At 44.5% G+C, this 23784-nt stretch overlaps 1 protein-coding gene across 1 annotated transcript; it reads left to right on the top strand.

The window, feature by feature from the left end:
* The first annotated feature begins 1386 nt into the window (after nt 1-1386).
* Nucleotides 1387-23017, top strand: LOC146992472 (cell adhesion molecule 2-like). The gene is made up of 6 exons (XM_085790710.1): nt 1387-1417; nt 1494-1529; nt 9977-10240; nt 19791-20045; nt 20125-20271; nt 22902-23017. The coding sequence occupies exons 1-6, from the start codon at nt 1387-1389 to the stop codon at nt 23015-23017; spliced, it is 849 nt and encodes a 282-aa protein (XP_085646836.1).
* The last annotated feature ends 767 nt before the right edge of the window (nt 23018-23784 follow it).

Below are 23784 nucleotides of genomic sequence, written 5' to 3' on the forward strand. Positions count from 1 at the left end.
TAATAAATCCATGAGTGAGACACTGTGAGCACCACACACAAAGATTTACGCTAGAATCTCGTCCCCCAAGCCAGAAATCTTGCGTGATCAAGCATGATCTGTAGCCACACTGCTTTGTTATGCTATGTGCTCTCAGTCAGCTCGCTTCTTTATTGGTTAATTAACTGAATTTTAGTCACATTCCACTTTGTCGGCTCCCCCCACACACGAGGACTTTTGATCAAAATGGTCACATTGTCGGGTCCTACAATCTGACCCCCAGACTATCTAACTAACTAATCTGTCATTTGAATGTTAATTAAAACATTTTGTGTTGTATTTGATTTTGTTCTTGAGTCACTTTGTGTTGAGAAAACAAAAGTGCTTAATTGACCAATCCCCATGATTCTGTTGCTAGTCCGACATTAGTTTTGGGAAGTGTGGTTGTCAAGCTAGCTGTCACTGTTACAACATGTGTTGTCATGGTAGTTTCAGAGTGGAAAAAGTAAGTGGATCAGTTTACCCCACTGATTTCTCTGGTTTGTCTCAGTTTACCCCTGCGCTGGGGTAAAGTGAGACACAAGACCACTTTTTTTAAAACTATCATATTTTCACTGCCCTTCGTCCTAAATACATTCTGATAATTTCCATTGCTAGGCAACATCCTGAATTAATGGGAAATGTGTAAATTTGACTGATAAATCATTTTAGCTCGCTTAGAGGGGAGCAAATGCAAAAAGTGTCTCACTTTACCCCACTCTCCCCTACACGAGAACGCGCTAAACCGGGTGCTAGGGTCCCTGTGAAACTCTGAGCCGAACAACAAGAAGTGGTCGCCATTTTGTGACAGAGAGCGACTGACGACAGTAACTAGAGAGTTCAGGTCCTTACCTCCAGAGCACAGATACAGAGAGAGACACAGGAGAGAGACTGTCGGCACTAAAGAGGAACACATCTTCGACTATTTAAAGTCAATCAGTATCAAACGCCCAGTTGGTAAAATGCGACTTGTGGCGAGTCTATCTACTTCCTCCTCTTTGACTGAACTCCTCGCCCGCGTGGAGGAGCTGAACGATGAAGACGTAGCATCCCGTTGAAGGCGTGAAGGCGTGACGTCATGACGTTACCGTAACACGCGCTCCCATTCTCTGAACCATCACACTGACGTATTTCCATGAAAAATGAATTCTCAGAAAATGGTGTTTAATGTCTCCAGATTGCAGAATCAAATGCAACCGTGCAAACATTGCACAGGAAAACACACCTTTTTGCATCCTGACCACAGTTCAGTGGTGAAACAGAGCAGAGCCACCAACACCTCTGCCCAGTTCCTGTTTCAAAGTGTGAAGGAGGAAGGTTTAATAAGAGCTGATCAGACAGCAGCTGCGACTTGGTTGAAGAGTCAGGATGGAGGAATCATCTCTGCTCAAGCTGCTCTGTGAGTCAAACTGCTGCAACTCTGTTGTTTTACACAAATAGCCTGTTTGTCTCATATCACTGTTGTGTCTCTGCAGGTCTGATGCCTCTGCTCTGCTGCACGACGCACACAGGTGAGTGAACTCCTGCTGGTCACCGCTGATTGTTGTGTGGAAACTAAATGAAGAGAAGAGGGAGACTTACTCTAGAACATGAATGTGACACTAATATACTAAACAGCACTTATAACAACATTAACATTAGATTTAGATTTAGATTTTATTTGTTTGCACAATTAAAAATTACACGAGTAAAAGTAACAGTTTTGACAATTTAAAGTGCAGGAAGAGACGAAAACTCAAGGAGCTTATCAGGTGCCTCCGACTAACAATAAAATATAATATCATACTAAGGAAAGCAAAATATACAAATGAGCAATCAAAAAAATATTTAGATGATAGAAATAAATGAAAAATTTGGTGGTGGTGGAAGAGTGGAGCTGATGTGGAGTGCCAACTAGAATGGCTTCTGTTTTGGAACCGTTGAGTTGAAGGAAATCTAGCTTCATCCACGCCTCTATCTCCTCCAGGCAGGTGGTCAGGGTGGATGTTGGCAGGGGAGCAGTGGAAGTGGGAGTTGTGTGTAGGTAGAGTGACCTTACCTAGGGGAAGCAGGTAGAGGGTGAAGAGGGTGGGGCCCAGCACAGATCCCTGGGGGACACCACAGATGACCTTGTGGGTGTCTGACCTTGCTTTGCCCAGGGTGACATGGACAGTTCTGTTGGTCAAGTAGGAGGTGAACCAGTTTAAAACGTTGGCTGAGAGTCCAATGGTATTAGATTAGATTAGACTAGATTAGATTAGAAAACTTTATTGATCCCCAAGGGGAAACTGCTTTGCCATGCAATAAAAACACAAACATCCACTTAACAAACAATACAAACATTCCATACCATTGCACAAAACTTATCAACATGATTGGATACTTCATACAACAGAGTAGGCTGCTCAAAGCAAGTGATTTAAATTGATATTAATATAGGCAAGGATAAATAAATAAATAAATATAAGAAAATATACACCTCCAGAAGATTAAAAAACAACAACAACAACAACAACAACAACAACAATAGACAGCCGCTATTTGTGGTTAAAATATCTGACTGCTGCAGGAAAGGAGCGTCTGAGTCGTTCAGTAGAACACCGAGGCATCACTAACCGCTCACTGAAGGAGCTTTTAAGATCCCTAAATATAATATAATAATAATATAAAATATATGTTGCAGGCGGTGGAGGAGGATGTTGTGGTCAACTGTATCAAAAACAGCTGTTAGGTCGAGGGGGAAGTAGCCTCGTAAACCAGCCTCTTGCGGAAATGCATTTCATTTCATTTCGAGTCTGGACTCATCCCCCCTGTAAGCGTTTGGGGTGGGCGGGAGTAGTAGCGTTGACAGACAACCCCATTCAGCCAATCAGCAAGTTGGTGTAGTGACGGGGGCTTTGCACCAGTCGGTCCCTGATTGGCCAACGTGCTGTGTCAATCACAGCGGCGATGCTGATTGGCTCGGCCTTCTGAGGGTTTCAGGCCAAACGCTTACAGCGGGAATGAGGCCAGACTCTCCCTCGGAATGAAATGAAATGCATTTCCGCGAGAGGCTGGTTTACGAGGCTAGATGAGAAGAGATGGAGAACCAGAATCTGATGTCATCAGAAGGTCATTGGTGACCCTGACCAAGGCTGTGGCCCAATTCCAATCCGACCCCCCACGGACTCACTGACTTAGAGGCGCGTTCACGGGAAGTCCGTGAGTGTGTGAGTTCTGTTCCGTTGTCAGATCATCAAGTCAGTGAGTCAGTGAATGAGCCCTTACTGCCCCCCCCCTCCTTACCGTAAGTCAGCACCGATGCTGACTTTGGGTAGGGGAATTACCCACAGTTCATAGCGTTGTGAAGTCAAACACATGAGATGCCGTCGGAACGCAAGTGTTCAAAAAAAAAAGAAAAGTAAATTAACACACGTAGTCAGAGAGAGCTCCGCCGCTCTCTTTATTGTTAATGGACAAGAGCAACAACCAAAAAAAAGAAATAAATAAAAAGAAAAGAGTAAGTTTACTGTCAGTATTAACGTGCAGTTTGTGATTATTGATGATGATTTGATCAGATCTGATCGGGGAACATTTTGTTTTGAGTCCGTCCCCCTCACACACCTTTAGTACAGCGGTTAAGCCCTCAAATCAAGGGGAATTGTGCACTTTTTGAAAGAAACATGAAACTTCTACCATAGTTAGTTTATACCATGAGGTTTATTTTAAGATCGGGAGGGAAGTCAGATTTGACCTCTGAGGCCCGGGAGAGGTCAAATCCAAGATGGCCGCCAATAATATTCAAAAATGCCTATCGCTGGAACCAAACACAGTAGAAAAACACTTAAGGTGTGATTTCCCACTACCTTTTGGGTGTCCATTCTGTTGGTGATACCTTTGAGACCAATAGAATTCAAGAAAATGCATTTAGATCAATGTGGAGGTCAAATAATGCAGACATAGGGAGGTGAACGGTGCAAAAAGGTAGTTTATTTCCAAAATAATAGCCTAACAGTGATGATGATGTTAATAATGATGATAATAGTGCCAATAATAATAATCATTATCATAATAAGTTCTTTTTTTTAACTGATTTATTATTATCTCATTGGCTGCCAGCCATTTTCAGAGCAGAGAGCTGCATACTGCCAGCCGTTTTAGAGCATTTTTTACAGACCCTTTCAAGACCCACAGAATATTGTGTTCATGTAAACATGTAAACACCAAAACTACCAAGATTAAGAGTAGACTCTCTTCTTTCATTAGGAAAAAAAAGTTTGTTTCTACCTTTTTCCATTCTTTAGTAAACGGCAGTAGAACATTGGCTGGTTTCGCCAAAAACACCTGTTTTTGACCAAAACACATTCAAGAAAATGCATTTATGTAAAGGTGCAAATCTGCAATTTAATAATACTGTCGCCCTCCTCTTTCCGCGGAGAGAGGGGTGGTGTCCGACTGCCAGCCGTTTTAGAGCATTTTTTACAGATCTTTCAAGACCCACAGAATATTGTGTTCATGTAAACACCAAAACTACCAAGAGAAAGAATAGACTCTATTCTTTCATTAGGAAAAAAAGTTTGTTTCTACCTTTTTCCATTCTTTAGTAAACGGCAGTAGAACATTGGCTGGTTTCGCCAAAAACACCTGTTTTTGACCAGAACACTGAGAAAACAAGCTTTTTGTGGAAAGAAACATGTCAAGCAGAACAGTGACTTTGAAGTTAATATACAACAGAAACAACATGTCTATAGACATCAATGGCAGCCAATGAGTTAAAGAGACACTGTCTCTCGGCTCTGTTCGTGGCACTAGTACACCACAGCCGCTTGTTACTCTCTCCCTGGCTCTCAGGCTCCGGTCCACTTGGTGCTCCTCCTCCTCTATCCTTGCCTGACTGAGGGCTGCCACCGTGCCCCTGGTCCACCGGTGAGGGATGAGGGGGACTGCCAACTGGGGGCCCACACCCTCAGACCGACAAAAGCTTGGATCATGGGCTGACTTTCAAGAGATCGCAGCGGGGGAGCTGCTCTGCTACGTACAAAACCCTGACCCAGAATCAGGTCGTCTGCAAGTGATTTAGCACCAGGTTCTCCACAAACATGCGGCGCGAGATTGGAGAGGACCGGCGGACCACCATCCGGCCACGCGCCAACCCTGTCACCAATGGCTCTACTCGCTGTAATCAAAACCCGGTTGTCAGGGGGTTTCGCTAGATAGTAGGTAGGGACAGTGGGAATCTCGTTCATCCATTCATGTGTGTCACTAATTAGATGACGAGGCATTTGGCTACTGGGTCATACGGTTTTCCGTGTTTACCTGCACGTCAGGCGCCATCGTGAGTACTACGACATGATACAGCCCATACGGACCCATTTCTGCATCAGCAGCTGGTCCGCCACCTTCTATAATCATTACGAGCCCAAACTGCCCCCAGCTGACCGCCAGCCGGTGGGATGCAGCCAGGCGGGGTTCCCGTTATAGAGGGCCAGCCAGCGTCGTGTAGAGGTCCCCTCAGGGCACCAGCCACCCTTGCGGCCGTCCCTCATCCCTTTGAGGACCAGCTTGGCTCCTGGAGAGGGCCGTAGTCCTCAATCCTGGAACGGCCATACCTAAAACGTGACGTCAGCCGACTGCCTTCCACTGATTGGGCAGAGCGTTGTCACTGGAAGAGTCGTGAGCGCGATGTCCGACATGAGAATTCATCTGTACCGAGACCGTTGTTATTCCTTCACCCGAGTTAAATGATGCTGTGTGGAAAACCACGCTGTGGTCCGTAATCGAGGAACAGACAAGTGAGTTTGGAGCTGACGAGAAGATCGAAAATAGAGAGAGAAACAGTGTGGCCTTGCGATCCCCCCACCCCTGCTGAGGAGGAACTAGAGAACTCAGCTGTAATGGAAAAGCACCTTTACTGAGCCGTGCCGTGACTGTGTAGTGGAAAAGTGCCAATAGTTACTCCCTCCGTTTACCTGCACTTCATTAAATTTCTTCACTTTGACATTCAAAGTAGAGTTCTCAACGGGCCTGAAAATTACAACCCGACCTGACTCGGCCCGTGGGTTTTAAGCCCGGACCCGACAGAGCTCGATACACCAGCATTAGTTGTCTGGCCAAACCCAGCCCAGCCCAACAAAAAAAAAGAAAACTAAACTAAAAAAGTGAAATGCTTTCTTTGCAGCGAGAGCAGATGGTGCCAGTGACGCAGCAGCACCTTATCAGTGGGTGAAACTGATTCAATTTCGGCCACAAAAACATTGTGGTTTTTTGGAGATACACACAGCATCTCGTGCCAAACCAACCCGACCCATCGGCCTTACTCGGGTTTGGGTTGAAATTGAGAACTCTAATTCAGAGTACTGGGCGAAAGCACATTGTGTCAACTCCCCTCCATGGGCCTTTGCAATGCTTCCACACAGCGTCGGACACCACCCCTCTCTCCGCGGAAAGAGGAGGGCGACAGTATTATTAAATTGCAGATTTGCACCTTTACATAAATGCATTTTCTTGAATGTGTTTTGGTCAAAAACAGGTGTTTTTGGCGAAACCAGCCAATGTTCTACTGCCGTTTACTAAAGAATGGAAAAAGGTAGAAACAAACTTTTTTTTCCTAATGAAAGAAGAGAGTCTACTCTTAATCTTGGTAGTTTTGGTGTTTACATGTTTACATGAACACAATATTCTGTGGGTCTTGAAAGGGTCTGTAAAAAATGCTCTAAAACGGCTGGCAGTATGCAGCTCTCTGCTCTGAAAATGGCTGGCAGCCAATGAGTTAATAATAAATCAGTTTAAAAAAAGAACTTATTATGATAATGATTATTATTATTGGCACTATTATCATCATTATTAACATCATCATCACTGTTAGGCTATTATTTTGGAAATAAACTACCTTTTTGCACTGTTCACCTCCCTATGTCTGCATTATTTGACCTCCACATTGATCTAAATGCATTTTTTCTATTGGTCTCAAAGGTATCACCAACAGAATGGGCACCCAAACATTAGTGGGAAATGACACCTTAAGTGTTTTTCTACCGTGTTTGGTTCCAGCGATAGGCATTTTTGAATATTATTGGCGGCCATCTTGGATTTGACCTCTCCCGGGCCTCAGAGGTCAAATCTGACTTCCCTCCCGATCTTAAAATAAACCTCATGGCATAAACTAACTATGGTAGAAGTTTCATGTTTCTTTCAAAAAGTGCACAATTTTCATGCTTAGCCGCTGTACTACTTGTGCGTGTTGAAAGTACGTAAATTATCGGTCCAAGACCGGAGTCAACAACATGTTGTTGTCAAGGTAACGTGTGGTGAGAGTGGGTAAGTGCTGTTCCATTCATGTTTACAGCATCTGGACCCTCACAGACTCTCACACTCTGTCACTTAGAGCTGACGTCACTTTAGTCAGTGAGGGTTCAGGGCTCGAGTCTTTAGGGGGCGGATTGGAATTGGGCCTGTTTCTGTGCCATGGCCCTGGCGAAAACCAGACTGAAACTTCTCAAAAAGATTATTGTGTTTGAGGTGATTGTGAAGTTGTGCAGCGACTATTTTTTCCAGAACTTTTGACAGGAATGGCAGGTTTGAAATGGGTCTGTAATTGGAGAGGATTTCTGGGTCCAGGGTGGATTTTTTCAGCAGTGGTCTGATGACAGCGGTTTTTAATGCAGGTGGGATATAGCCAGCCAGGAGGGAGTGGTTTATGATCTTGGTGATGACAGGAGATATGGCAGAGATGTTGGCCTTCAGCAGGGCTGAGGGGAAGGGGTCCAAAGCACAGGTGGTTGGTTTCATTTTTCTGGCAATATCCTCCACCTCTCCCTGTGTGATGTTGAGGAAGGAGCAGAGAGGCTGGACATTCTCAGGTAGTGGGTCGGCAGTTTGGGGGGGCGGACCAGCAGTGGTGGAAAGATGTGAGCGGATGTTGGCGACTTTTTGTCTGAAAAAAGTGATGCGCATGTTGCACCTCTCCTCAGTGACCCCAGAGTGGGAGAGTGGTGGGGGTTTGAGAAGGTGATTTATTGTTGAGAAAAGTTGTTTTGAGTTTCCCGGGCTGTTGTTGATGATGGTGGAATAAAACCTGGACCGTGCGTTACTCAGAGCTTCTGCGTATGCCTTCCTGTGCTCCTTGTACACCTGTTTGTGAACAGTCAGCCCGGAGGCCTTGAGCCGCCGCTCGAGGACACGCCCAGCCGCCTTCATCTTACGCAGCTCGCAGGTGTACCAAGGTGCTGAGCGCGAGAAGGAGACTGTCCTGGATGTTAAAGGGGCGTGGAGGTCCAGTAGCCTGCTCAGGGACTGGTTGTAAGAATCCACTGAGTCGGCAACAGAGAGGAAGTCAGTAGAGCCAGAGGGGAGAAATTGAAGGTCCAGGGCCAGGGCATCCGCATTAATCTTTTTCAGATTTCCGAATTAGATCTGCCGCTTGGGTTTGGTGTAGGGGGAAGGAAAAGGCAGCTCCATTGACACTACCTTGTGGTCAGAAACACCTCTATGACACACAGCTGCAGCGTAAAGCCAGCGCTATTCGTAATGACTGCTCACATCCTTTGCATGGCGAGTTCCAGCTCCTTCGCTCTGGCTGTTGTTTTGTGGCCCCTAAGGGCAGGACAAAACGGTACAGAAGTAGCTTCATACCCACAGCAATTGTAATGCTGAATAGTAAAGCCACAAGGTGATCTTGTTCATATTGAACTTAGCTGACCCTAGGGACATGTAGAAGCACTTTTCTATTTCTACTCCTATGACTTTGACCATGTATTTTGATTATATTGTCTTTTATATTTGTGATTTGTGTGTCATGATGTCTGTGTGCGGCTGTTTTTTATACTGGGATTGCTGAGTGCCTGTCTGCACAACACATTTACCAGCTGGTATTAATAAAGAAACCTTGACCTTGACCTTGACCTAGATCATAAATAGGTTGCTGATGGGGGCAGAGTTTGAGATGACCAGGTCGAGTGTGTGTGTCCCTTAGAGTGTGTGGGGACATCAACATGTTGTTGTAGGTTTAGAGAGTCCAGAAGCTGGAGGAACTCGACAGCGGGGAGACAAGAAGAGGTGTCAACGTGGATATTTATATCTCCCAAAATTATGATGTTGGCAGAGGAAGTGCAGAGAGTTGTGAGGAGATCGGATATTTCAGGGATGAAGGCAGAGTTGGATTTGGGGGGGGGCGGTAGGTGAGGAGAACAGTCATGGGGAAAGGGGGCTTAATTTTAAATGCTAGACATTCACAGGAGGATGTTGCCATAAGTATCATATCAGTACACATAAATAAGTGTCATATCAGTACATCCATTACTTATGCCAGTTCCATTTACAAAACAAAAATGAAATGGTGTTTCAGACATCCTTTATAACCTTGTACAGATGAGCATTTTTTTGCAAAGTGGGAATATGTATTCCATAGTTTGACACCCCTGTACTGTATTGTATATTGACCCCTGGTTGTAACACAGTTTGGAGGATGCAGATCTAACGCTCGATGGGTTGCATGAGTGTGGACCTGAGAGTTTGTAGTGAAATAGTCTTTGAGGTGAGCAGGAATGCTTTCCTCCTTTAAGACATTATAAGTAAAAAAGACATGTCTGATAAATATTTATATTATGAATGTTAAGAATATGAAGTTTCTGAAACAAAGGAGTGGAGGGGCTGAAAGAATCTGAACAAGTTGCTATCCTGACAAAACGTTTCTGACAAACCAAAATTTTGTGTAATGTTGTGGGAAAGGTACTGGCCCAGCCAGACTACATTACAGTATGAAAGATACGGGTAAATTAGACTATAATAGAGAGTGAGAAGACAATTTGTTTTAACCAAATGTCTAATCCGTCTAATAATGCCAAGAGATTACATAAGACGTATCACACCATTTTTATTGGTGTTACTAGAATTTGGTGGAAAATCGTGTACAGTTTATTTGTTGTTCTAAAAGTTGTTTGCATTAGAGACTTTACAAATTCATTCAGTTTGTGACAATGTGTTGATGTTGTCGTCCCCTCAGCTCGTCTGACTGTGAGTACCAGCAGCTCTCAGCTGTTTGAAGGAGACCCGGTGTCTCTGAGCTGTGAGGAGGACGACGGCTCTGCTGGATGGAAGGTGATGAGGAACTCCACCAGTGAGACCAGAGCTGAGTGTGGTGACTGGGGAGAAACAACGGGTTCCTCCTGTGAGATCAGCTTCCTCCTCCCTCTGGACAGTGCAGTTTACTGGTGTGAGTCTGGAGAGGGAGCAACAAGCAGCAGCAGCATCAACATCACTGTGACTGGTAAGATCAGACTGTGGAGTCAGTCAGTACGTTTACATGACACTTGAAAAAACCAAATTATTGCCTTAATCCGACTATAACTGGACAACTGAAGTGCAGGTAAACACCTTAGTCCGACTGAAATCGGAGTTGGAGAACTCTGATTAAGACACCCAGATAATGCGATTGGAATTCGATTTTCTCCGTCATGTATATGCCTTAGTCGGAGTATAACTGGACAATGCATGAGCGCTGCTCCACAACAGTAGAGACGGCACAGAGAAGCCGCCCGAACCTGGCAAAGTAAAGAAAAAAAAACCAATGTCAGCGCAGATTCAATGCATTTCACACAGCGCGACCAGCAAGAGTGTTTTATTAAAAAAAATTTAAAAAGAGAGACAGAGAGAGAGAGAGAGAAAGGAAGCCCGGCCGTATCCTATTCTCAGCGCGCACCCGTCCCAGACTGGCGCGTCTGGTCGGGAACTGCAGTTGAGAATTTATTATTAAGCTTACGAAGTTGTTTATATTCAGTTTTTTACGAGATGACAGAAAAGTCAACAGGACAGGGCAGTGTATTAACCTGCTGAAACGACGGGTGACGCCACATGAGGGGCGGACCCCGTCAGTTATTCGATTTTCTCAGTTGCATGTATATTGAGACAAGGACAGAAGTCCGACTTGACGCCAAAATCGATTTTTGAGCATAGCTCGATTAAGCTCTGCATGTAAACGTACTGAGTGTTGATGAAGCTGTGTGGAAATGGATCAACTACTGTACTTTTGCCCAAGTCCAATTCTCTTTTTATCCCTACCCCTACCCTTACCCCTAGCCCTTGCCCCTTGAAACGGAGCTACAAAAGGTAGGGGTTGAAAGTCAACCCCTACGAATTGGGACACCCCTTCAACAATCACATACGTCATCAGTAGTCTCTGGTGGCTTTCACATAAGCAGACGTACAAGCTTTTGCCACAAATCCTGTATTCAAAACCACGTTTACTTAAAGCAGAAGTAAGGTGAATGTTTGTGTTAATATAAGTCTTAAGTAGTTGTATCTTCCGACAGCAATCACTTACATAGAGTGTTTGGTCTGAAACACGGGTCTGTCAGTCACTCTGCTCTGCTCTGAGCCGAGGAGAAAACTTTCCTTGTATCCTACAACCTTTATCCAATGAGGAGAGAGAACGGCATAAAGGGGCAGTCCTCTCTGTGTGTGCAGCCAAGGGATGCGCGTGAATGTGGTGACGTAGGGATGAGGGCGGGGGCTGCTAACTCCATCGGCTGACAAAAAGTTAGCCAAAACGACCGGATCACTTACTTCTGCTTTAATAAAATAAAATAAAATGTAATGCAGACTGATCGGTTCATTGTAAAACATTTATTTATTGATGTAAATGTGGTGTTTTATGTACGTATAGGCTACAGAGCCTCCAGGCAGCGCTGGTCCTGTGTCCAATACACACATGAAGCTTCACTTTTAATTCAAACAAACGAATGCGACAATTGTTACATTTCATCAATGAGACGAGCATTTATCTCCTAAAAAGAATGTAACTACCCGGCGGTAAACCTTTAAAAACCTGCGGGTAAGTTAATTAGCGATCGTCTTTTCTACCGGGATGCCGACGGAGGTTGGCCGGCTGACGAGCTCTCCGGACGGGGTGGTGTCTCTGTGACGAGACGTTGATCTGCTCCACAGGTGGAGCTTCACTTCTCCGAAAAACATCGGAGCAAACTTCTAAACAGTCGTCATTTGGATAAACCGACCTCACATTGGGAATCTAAACAGTTACTTTCTCGCATGAAAACATATTAAAACTTAGCAAAATAGGGCTGGGACGATATGCTTTTCTCCCGATTCGATTCTTCTACGATTTTTTTGGATGGTGTGGTGGCAAAAAATGTTGTTCCTTCTATAAAGTATTTAAAAAAAGATGACTGAACACGTCAGCTGTCTTTCTTGAGTTTTAATAAAAAGCATTCATGAATGGAGTCACACACACAACCGAACAGGAGTACAGTCAGTGAGTGAGTGAGCTGAAGAAGTTTAGAGACACGCTATCTTATAGTTCAACAAAGCTTTGAACAGACAAAATATATGGCGCCATGCCTGGCTTCACCCCCTGATAGTGAGAGTGGTAAATCTCCACAGGCACTGTGTCAAAAGAGATCCTTCAGGTCCTGACCTCGGGCCTGCTCTGTGTGGATATTGCTTCCCCTGATAAGGCCACATAAATTGTCAGTATAGGAATGTTCACCTGAATAACATGTTTGTGCCTTAGTCTTAAAGCACATAACATGCTATACCAAAATTTCCCATTACATTCCACCCTTTTTAGCATTTTTATGCTAAACCAAACAAGAAACAGGAAAATTTTGTACTGAACTACCCCATGACCTTTGGTGCCCTGCCCCGCACCAGCCAAACGCCAGCACCCCCAGTCTCCAACTCGGGAGTTTACAGACCCCAGGCAGAGGACCCCAGGTCACAGGCACAGAAGAGCCAAAACCCCTCCCCTCACTTGACAAGAGGAGGGTAAAAGACTCATCCGTCTAGCTGCACTTAACTTAAGATAAAAGGGGAAAAACCTCGAATATGATGAGGAAAAAATCCCATAATCAATACTAAAATAATCTACTTCAAATAATATGCAGAAGACCCAGAATAACACAAAACAAATCAAATCAAACTGTGAGACTAAAACGTAAGGAAAAAAGATTAAAATCATAACACGGTGTAAGCTGATAAATCAAACATCTCCAAAAACCATGATCGTTGTTTAACTATAAGTAGGAATCACTAACATTGATTACACGAGCGTAATTAGACTAATAATAAAAAAACAAAATGTAACAGTTCTTTTCACACGTCCTGGCACACAGTTCTCCATGAGTTAACCCTTCGTGACAAGGCTAACGCTTGATTCCCTCTCATACATCAACAGGACATGACCGCTCCAATACAGTTCAGAACAACACGCATAAAACACAAGTTGCACATCAGTGAGGAATGATTAAGGCAAAATACAAAGTTAAAGCAACTCATCGTCCTCCCCAGAAGGGGGGGAAACCCACTCGACATTCCAGTCCACCACTGATGTCACCAATGGTACGAATAACCAAAAACATGAAACAATCAGAGATATCAAAACTGTGTTTGTGAAATTCAGACTTTCAGTAATCACCGTCATGTCCAGCAGTAGAAACAAAATCACAAGCAATGATAAATTACTACTGTTAAAGATAAGCAAAAACATCAAACCCACACATATAGCAATGCATGAAAACCAAACATGGTGTTTTGTGATTATCCTAAACTGAAAACATAAAAAAAAAAAAACTTTATTGGTTACATCACTCAATGTGAAAAATTATCAACACTGAATATGGAAACTTAAAGGAGCTCATCCTGCAACTCTGTAGTTCTTGTGAGAGTGAGAGTGATCCTAAAGTCAATGTTTATGAGAATTGAAACCTGCGACCATATCAGGTCACATCTGAAGATGTCCAAGTTGTCGTCCCACATTACCTGTCGCCATCACAGGTTATCCACGTGCTGATGTACCCAGAGACTGCTCTCTGGGTGTAACAGTGAACAAACTGCGCTTCTCTGAGTAGTAGGATTTGTGGTCCTTTGGGAAAAGTGGAGTTGTTCTCAAAACAACTGTGGAAACATTCCAGGAACAACCCTTCAGCCCCTCGTAACTCACAACAGTTGCTTTGAATCCTCAGCCGTTCCTCTGTCGGGTTGTGAGCTACGAGTGCAGGGCCATTTCTTTCTGGGTAAAAGCAATCATTGCCCCCAGAATTTTAGGAAGAGGTGTTCAACGGCACAGAGTTACCTTTCTCATGTGACAGGCCAGCGCAAGCACGGCAGCTTGCGTTGGTCAGCACCCTTGCAGCTCTCATCACTGCCCTGCATCCAACGTTGTCCTCCCGCTCGATGTTGTGTTACTCACAGTAACAGCAGATGTCTTCACCAGAGTGCAAAGCATGTGGTGTAGATTTGTGGTCTGGGTGAGGTGAATCTGTCATGACGTTGTTGCTCGTCCTGCGGTTGTAGATCTCCTTCAGTAACAGCACCGACAGCCACGCGGTGATGGAGATAACCAGCAGGAAACTGGTCGCCACCCTTAGGCCGCACCCGAGCTGCTTACAGGGATGTCATGGTCGTTCACCACGATGTAGTCGCCTGACCTGCGGTCACACAGCTCTGTGTCTGCTGGCCCTGTAGGGCAACCTTCACCTGTTGGTAAAATTTATACGAAAAACAAACAACAGGAAAAAACAAACAGACAACAACGAGAATGCACAATACCACATCATTCATCCACACACTGGCCAGTGATTCCATACATACTTCAATCATTCAATCATCAGTCATCCCCCCATTTGACACATGGTTCAACCCATGTGTCACCTTCACACTGGAGGAAAATGTAAACAAGGGAGAAAAACAGCACAGATTGCCCTCGCCCAGAGACAGTCTTATCAAACGGGTGGCGTCTGCCAGCGTCAGCCACAACTGTGGGGATGGAATCAGGGATGTTAGAGAAAAACAACTGGCACAACATTTGTGAGACAAGAAATAGCCTTGAAGCTACATGTGCAGCTGCATTCGTCCTGGTAAGACCTAAAGAGGAAAGGGGTCAATGTCGTTAATGTGGACTTTAGCACAACAAGGTGTTCGTTTGGCATCAGAATTTCATCTAAAAACACCATCTAATGCTGATCATTTAAGTTCCATTGAAGTTGTCTCCATTCACCCCAATGTCCAACGTCCTGAAAATGAACAATGTACAACAAATACTGAGTGGAGTATCCTTTAAGTCTAGCCTGTGGGAGCAAACAGACATTATGATGGTCACATGGTCATGTGGCTTTCCAGCTTCAACAGTTGGCAGGAGAGAAACAGGGTTAAAACAGTACTCAGAAATCATAGTCCCACCCTTCTCGTCAACAGTTATGGTCCAAGTCATGAGCAGTCAGGTAGTCCAAGTGTCGGAGGTTTTTCTACTACTACTTTAAAGTCACTGAAAAACTTTCGTCAGTGTCCACAGTCGTCAGTGTCACATCTAAGTGACAGGGTTTGAGCTTTTAGGCCTTTCCCATGAGCAATTGCTGCTAATGGTGCCTAAATTACTGCACAATGAACAACCCATTTTCTGCTTGCTTGCCATGGCCAAAGAAAATCATAATACCTGTTTCTTTGAAAGGTTTGGAGATTCTCCGAATTGAAATTTTCTTCTTGAATGAGAGGGATTTTTCCTCTGCTGAGATCACGTGACCCAAAATGTGACCTCTGTGGCATCAAACTGCAGTTTGGACAGGCTGGCCTAGTGCCCCTGTACAGCCAGGTGGGTGAAAAGAGCCAGAGCAGCTTTAATGCATCTCTCTCTGGTCTCACATGTAATCCAAATACCATCAACATTCTGCAACCAAAACACTCCCCTCTGGCCGCTCCAGAGTCTCCAGTCTGTCCCTCAGAGCACAGTTATGAATCGTTGAAGATTCACACTGACCCTCACGCAAAACGAGCGAACGCATACAGCGTCCCACCAAAAACAACAAGGCAAAACCAAAATTGACTGTCAAACTACATGAAAGCGTTTGAAAGATCAACAACAACAAAAAAGTCATATACTATGTGTTGGAATTCAAAACAAAATAGTGTATGGATTCTGTACCATCGGCGCCCTGGCCTGCACAGCAACATTTACAGCCTGCAGGTCTTGCACAAATCTCCACTCCACAGGCTCGCCCTCAGGTCGAATCTTATGCACCAGAAAAAATGGGGGTTCTCACTGGAGAACCAGCACATGGCACAATCACACCAGCTTTCAACAAAGCATCATACACAGGCCTAATGCCTTCAACTACTTCATGTCTGAGAGGATACTGGTTACAACAGGGACAAAAAACAGTGTGATTTAATTGTTATAACAACAGGCTCATAATTGTTTTTAATCAGAACTTCATGCTTACGTTTAGCCCAGAGATGACTGAGAATATCTTTTAATTCCGAGATCTCTTCAACAGATTTAAACAGTTTCTTGTCTATGTGAAAATTGGGATAGTCAAAGAAAAATATGATCTTATCCCAAACTTCAACATCATTATTCGACAATGTGCAATTTGCCCTCAGGACTTCTTTAAAGTGCACCTGAGGATCAGCTGTAGCCGTCTAGTTTAAGGAAGCATTTAGCTTCTGTACTCAATTATCCAGGTTTGTACATGCAGGATTCACCAATGAGATGTGTGGTTCAGATTGTTGAGGCAATACATTTAACATTATCTCAAAATAACCTATTTGAATTCAGACAATCCCCGCCTAGACTGCAGCGCGGGCATGTGACGTCAAAGTGTGTGTGTGTGCTCTGAGCTGCAGCACAACAGAGCAGGGGGAGAGTTACTTTCCCCCGTAACATGATTTGCGTGTCGGGGTGGTGGAAAAGCATTGATAGTTTTCTACCCTTATCTCACTTATACCCCGTCTAGTGTCCAAATCAAAGATAAACCTAACAAACAAATACAATCCTTTTTCATCAATGTAAAAACTGGACTTCTGTCATAACTAAGCAATGAATGTTTGAAAAATTTCCCAAATTAGGAACAAATGCATTTTAGTGGAGCTGTGTATCTTAAAAAAAAAATCAAAGAAAAATGTCCCACCCACACCAACTGTCTACTAATACGTGTCGCTGAATTTAAGCTATTTATTATCAAGTTCACAGCTGCTTAACTAGAATCAGTGGCAGTATCAGTGTTACGGCGTGCAGCATGTGTCTGTGTATCAGTGTGTGTTAGTGTTGGTGCTCTCACGTGTTTCCAGCATGCTCCCAGCCGGCTCAGTGTCTCCACTAGATCCGTCCTGACTCCCGCTCCCACCATCTAGTCAATCCTCTGCTTCCATGTGTGTGCGGCAGTCCCGTGCCCAATGTCCTTTCTTCCCGCAACGAAAACAACAGTCTCTGTCTCCACCACCTCGGCCCACTGCTCCGCGCCCGCAGTGACGGCCTCTGTTTTGCCATCTGCGTCTGCGGTATTCGCGGTTGCGTTCATTGTCTGCAGCCAGCGAAGCCATGATTTTACTTGCTTTTTTATCTGCTGCACTTTTCTCAGTCCTCAACTTTGTCTCCTTGGCCTTTTTAAAGTCCACTGTCCATGGCCTCAGGTACACTAGTTGTACTTGCCCATCTCCCACGGCCACTTCAATCACGGGCGCCGTCACGTGTCCCTCTGCTCCTGGTTCGGCCGTGGCCGAGTCTGTGATTTTCTTGAAACCCAGGCCCGACCGCGTTGCGGAGCTGAGGTTGTATGGTGGGGGACTCAGACTCAGGTTTCTGAGTGTTTCTTGTAGAGTGGCATATGCGTTTGCCAGATCTGGTGATGTGGTTAAAGATGCAGATGGAGATAATGGCGAGGAGTGGAGTTGTGGAAGCTGAGGTTGAGGGCCAGGTGCAGGCTGAATTTCAGGTGGAGGTGGAGGTGGAGGTTGGTGCTGCTGTGGCTGTGGAGGTGCAGGTGGAGCAGAGTCCAGGTCCGGATCCAGCTTCAGACACTGGGGCACGGTCCTGTTGGAGCCCTGCCTACGCTCTGCTTCATGCATCCACATGTCAAAAGCTTTCCAGTCTATCTCAATTTCCTTTTCTTTTTTATCTTTACTATTTAGTTGCTCTTCCGCCATTATCTGTAATCTCATGTGTAGAAACTCCAGCTGTTTAACGCTGAGGCTTCCTGTTTTTGGAAATTTTAATTCTCTGACCCACAGATCTAATTGGGCTACGGCTTCCTTCCCATAGTTAGTCATCATGTACTTTACATTTGGGGCCTCATAATCTGGTCCCTCGGATGGATTACCTCCAGAGGGTTTGCTATTACCTGCTCCCATGATTATTCTCTCAGACGTTTGCAATTTTACTTAAAAGAAATCAAATTTAGATTTAACTCTTTTACTCACTATTACTCCTTTAATAGTAATAGGAAAAATGTCACTATTAATTATGATTTTGTTTTAAACAGACCAATTTAGGTTACTTTTCTTTAATTACTAATTAATTTACCATGAAAATAGTACTACTAAATTTGGATTTTTATTTTATTTTCATTTAACAGATTCCAACCTTTTTAATTTTACTCTTACTTTTTCTTTTTCAGACAGTCAAAATTGTTAAGCCAACCTAAACAGACAAACAAAATATACTTCTAAGTCTAATAGCTTCTAATCACAGGAATAGGGACTTGAACCCTGTTTTTTCTTTTTGTGCCAAATCTAGTGGACTTGAACCACAAGAGTAAGGACTCTAACCTTATTTTATTTTTTCCTCTTACTGCTAAGTCTAGTGGACTTGAACCACAAGAATAAGGACTTGAATCCTATTTTTTCCCTTTTACCGCTAAATCTAGTGGACTCAAACCACTAGAATAAGGTCTTGAACCTTATTATTATTATTTCCATGAGGTTTACGGCCCTCAGACCAGAGGATTACGGCCCTCTGACCATCTAGATTCTAAAACCTAGGAAAAGCCTGTCCTCTCAAACACCGTGTGTCATCCTTCCGCTGGGAGAGATATGGTGCCCGGCACGTCTGCCGACTCTACTTTTAAATAGTAGGCAGAGAGGCAAACTTTGCGCAATTCGGCCTTTTTCTTTTTTCAAAACTCACCAGAAAGAAGCAGCAAGGTGTTTTCCGTAGCCACCGAGTTCGTTGGACCCCAACAGTGAGGGGACTCTCAGTCCTCCAGACGTCAGGCCCTCTTCTCAACCTTCTTTTGTGGGGGAGTTTGAGGTTTTCCAAGAGCCCAAGCCCTTGTCGTGCACACTCTAAGCACCTTTGGTCCAGAACCAAAAAATCCGCTCACAGATGGGGTCCCTTCGTGGTCGCCAGATTGTGGTGGCAAAAAATGTTGTTCCTTCTATAAAGTATTTAAAAAAAGATGACTGAACACGTCAGCTGTCTTTCTTGAGTTTTAATAAAAAGCATTCATGAATGGAGTCACACACACAACCGAACAGGAGTACAGTCAGTGAGTGAGTGAGCTGAAGAAGTTTAGAGACACGCTATCTTATAGTTCAACAAAGCTTTGAACAGACAAAATATATGGCGCCATGCCTGGCTTCACCCCCTGATAGTGAGAGTGGTAAATCTCCACAGGCACTGTGTCAAAAGAGATCCTTCAGGTCCTGACCTCGGGCCTGCTCTGTGTGGATATTGCTTCCCCTGATAAGGCCACATAAATTGTCAGTATAGGAATGTTCACCTGAATAACATGTTTGTGCCTTAGTCTTAAAGCACATAACATGCTATACCAAAATTTCCCATTACAATGGCGATTCGAAGGGGTAAGGCCAAGGGCTAGGGCTAAGGGGGGAACTGGAATTCACCCTTTGTCTCTGTTGCTCACCCTGAGGTTTCTCCGATTTTTCCCTGTTAAAAGGGTTTCCATGGAGTTTTTCCTCAGTGGATGTGAGGGTCTAAGGACAGAGGATGTTGTTATGATGCCATGTAAAGCCCTTTGAGACAAACTGTAAAAACGGGCTATACAAATAAAATTGCCTTGCCTTGCCTTGAGGTGGACCGGTGCTCCTGCAGAGTCCTGTCCTCCCTGTGATGGAGGGACACGATGTCACTCTGAGCTGTCGATCAAAGAAGGAGACCCCTCCCTCCAACCGCCCAGCTGCTTTCTATAAAGATGGCTCCATCATCAGGACTACTGAGCCTACACGTCACATGACCCTCCACCATGTTACCAAGTCTGATGAAGGCCTCTACCGCTGTGACATCACAGGCCATGGAGCGTCTCCATCCAGCTGGATCACCGTCACAGGTCAGGAGGTTTCACCACTTCACCACTCATTCATTCATCCATATACAGTATTTACCTGACCAGGTGAATCTCTCTACAGAAAGACCTGCTACTGCCTCGGCCTCGCCCACCAACTCCTCCTCCTCCCTCCATCTTGCCTTCACTGTGCTCCGTCACCTGGTGGTCGTCTGTCCGTACGTCATCTCCACTGTCATCATGGTGTCTCTGTATCGAGAGAGAGCCTTAGGTAACTAAAATGTACTTATTTTCAAGTGCAGCCTGAAGGGGAAGGGGGAGGGGAGTGCTAAAAGTGAAAACAAGGTTATATAAATTACACAGATAAATTCAATAAAATACAATACAATACAATAAAACAGTTAATCAATAGGGCATGACAGAGGCCTATTAGCAAGTGCAGGGGTCGACTGTGATTTGTAGCAGATTTTGTTTGAAAACGGAGAGAGAGGTGAAGACAGAAAGTTTAAGGGTGTTTTGTAAGGTGTTCCAGTCAAAGGCTGCAGCGAACCGGAAGGCACTGCGTCCGAAGACGGTGCGGACTTTGGGGAATGGAGAGGTTGATGAATGCACTGGACCTTAGATTGTGGGCAGGGTGAGAGAGGTGCAGAAGAGAAGAGAGGAAGAGAGGTGTGATGCAATGGTTTTGTAGATGAGCAGAAACCAGTGGTGGAGCTGTCTGGTGTGAAGGGAAGTCCAGTCTACCAGGTTATATAGGTCGCAGTGGTGAGTGGTGAATGGAGCCCCAGTGGCAAAACAGATGGCAGAATGGTGGAGTGGGTCCAATTTACTGAGAGTGGAGTGAGATCCAATTCTGTAGATGGTGTCACCGTAATTGAAATTGGGCAGGATGGTCATTTTTACAAGCGTATGTTTGGCTGTACGGGTGAAGGAGGCCTTATTGCGATAAAGGAAGCTCAAAAGGGCTTTGACTTAAGACTGTAGGTGTTTGATGTGGGTGGTGAAGGAGAGGGACGAATCCAACCAGAGGCCAAGGTATTTGTAACAGGAGACAAACTCTAGTTCAGAGCCGTCGGCACAGAGGATTTTTGGGACAGGGGTGGGAGCGTGTTTCCGTTCAAAGATAATGCATTTGGTTTTTTTGGTGTTGAGGAGAAGATGAAGGCTATGGAAATGCTGTTCAACAGAAGTGAGACTGTGTTGTAGTGTGGCCGCAGCAGAGTGGAGAGAAGGGCCCTCTGAGTATAGGATGGTGTCATCAGCGTATTGGTGGATCTTGGAGTTGCCGGCATTCCTGGTTATGTCATTAATGTAGATGGAGAATAGTGTTGGGCCTAGAATAGAACCCTGTGGCACCCCTTTGGTAATGGTGAGAGGGGCTGATTTGATGTTTTCAGATTTGACTTGCTGGACTCTGTTGTTTAAAGGGGACCTATTATGCTCCTTTTTGCACCAACTAAAATAGTTCCTGGGTGTCTTAAAGACATGTCTGTGACGTGCTTCGGTCAAAATACCCCAAAGATCAAACATCACAGCACTCTCAAAAACAGGGCTCTGCAAAACGGTCTGTTTCAGTAGCCCCTCCCTTTAAATGCAAATGAACCACTCCCTCAGCATTGCGTTACCATGACGATGTCTACTACTAGTACCTATACTGATTTGGCCAAAATGTAGTATGCAAACAAAAGCTAAATCTGCAGTAGGCAAATTGCCAGATCTCCAGTCAGCATCTGACCAGTCTACATTGTGTAATGAAATGTGCCCATGACCTAGTCTCAACCAAACCAAAGATGGTATAGAGTAGTCTTTGCCATGTAGGTTACTGTAACCATGTAACATGTAATATAAAAATGCAAAAATAAATATATAAAATAAATTAAAAATATATGCAGACTGGTCAGTTCATTGTAAAACAGTTATTTATTGATGTAAATGAGGTGATTTGTGCACATAGACTACAGAGCTCCGCAGCACTGCTCCTCTCCTCCTCCTTCTCACAGCTTCACTTTTCATTCAAACTAATTCAACTGCCACAAGATTTCATCAATGAGACCAACATTCTGCTAAATAGACTAACCACACGGCGGTAAACGTCTAAAAAACCTGCGGGTATGTTTATTAGCGATGGTTTTCTCTACCGCGATGAGCACGGACGCCTGCCCGGCCAAGGAGGCCTGCAGACGGGCTCTGCCTGTGTGAGGAGCCGCTGCAGCTCCAGAGCTCCGGTGCTCCGGCGGTCCAGCGTTACGTCGGTCCGGCGAACAACGTCGCCCCGGCGGTACGTCGCTCCTCACACAGGTACAGCTTCACTTACATGAAACGTCGGCGTAAACTTCTAAATAAAACTTAGTAAAGTGACGCTACAGCGCTAAAACATTCAGGGAAGAAGCAGGAAGTAGCCACCAGGCACAACAGAGCAGCATGGGAGGAGGCGGGGCCGGCTGGAGCAGAGACCTCAGCATGACCATGTAGGGGAGTCCGGCACGCCACGACGTAGACGCGAGCTCATGTCAAAAAAAACTCAGCGCAACCGAGTGTAACAGGTGTGCAGAGAAATCCCAATTATCTGGCAGGGTTTACCTCCAAATGCATTAACCTCATGATATGACACTTCCACGGCCTCTAGAACCATTATCCAACATTTTAAACATATATAAAAGTCTGAAAAGCTGGAAAAGCATAATAGGTCCCCTTTAAGGAGCTGGCGAACCAGTTGCAGGAGTGTGGCAATAGACCGATGCTGGAGAAGTTACACAATGTCCCTTTAAGTACTATTTTATTCTTCAGTTACTGTTTCCATCATAGTTCTTCTGTGTTGTTGATTGTTATTGATTATAGATTAATCATCCGTTTATAAACTGTTTATAAACTGAATATAAATCTCATTAACTCCTCTGACAGAAAGACGCGTACCTGTCTCCACGGCAACAGCTCCTCCACCCACCCCTGCTGAGCAGACATTGGCTGAGGACAATGATGATGACATCGTGGCGGTCACTACTGAGCACCACTTCTGACCAGAACCAACATCTTCATCATCTTCATCATCGTCAGCTGGAGCCAGGCTCCGGTCAAACTGCTGAACCGAAGCGAACGCTCGCGGTGTTCCACAAGGTTCAATCCTGGGTCCTCTACTCTTTGTCATCTATAGGACGAATCGCCTTGTTGTTTACAACTACTTCTGGGTAGAAAACCAGCATGAGAACAATAGTGACGGACGAGAGTTTCGCTATATATATCTCATTTTTCATGTCACTATATCACCGTTTAGACTAATCTGATGTTTGTAAAGTTTATAAAACCAATGATTGGACAAACATTACTATTTCTGTGTGCACATTTTTGTAATTAGTCATGGTTATCAGAGATTAGCCGGGCTAACGGTTAGCTACCTGTTTAACTTTAATAACTCAGTGACTCAATAAACGCTCCATGAAAAAATATTTTCTCCAACGGATATCTGAGTTCCAACATGACTGAGCTAACTGGAGTAGTTTCATGTCATGTCCCACAACGGGAGGGTTTTAACAGCTGACGTCCTGGTGTTAGCTTAGCTACCGCCGTTAGCTTAGCTACCGTTAGCTTAGCTACCGTTAGCTGTCCCTGTCAGCTGAGCCACTGATGCTTTCTAGACACCGTGATTCCCCCAAACTGAATAAATACAACACATAGCAACACAAAACACACACACAGGAATAGTAATGTTTCTTCAATCATTTCAGATTTGTCTAAACGGTGATAGGGCGTGAAAAACATGATATACGTATATGGGTAAACTCTTGTT

The sequence above is a fragment of the Trachurus japonicus genome, chromosome 1, assembly GCF_045865225.1.
Source record: "Trachurus japonicus isolate A0001 chromosome 1, Traja_1.0".
In the NCBI taxonomy this organism is placed as follows: Eukaryota; Metazoa; Chordata; class Actinopteri; order Carangiformes; family Carangidae; genus Trachurus; species Trachurus japonicus.

Bases quoted from the DNA above. Each gene is read 5' to 3' on its own strand.
- LOC146992472 (XM_085790710.1), top strand. From the start codon at position 1,387: ATGGAGGAATCATCTCTGCTCAAGCTGCTCT. The intron at 1,530-9,976 runs GTGAGTGAACTC...TCGTCCCCTCAG, and splicing joins CTGCTGCACGACGCACACAG to CTCGTCTGACTGTGAGTACC. The intron at 20,046-20,124 runs GTCAGGAGGTTT...ATCTCTCTACAG, and splicing joins CAGCTGGATCACCGTCACAG to AAAGACCTGCTACTGCCTCG.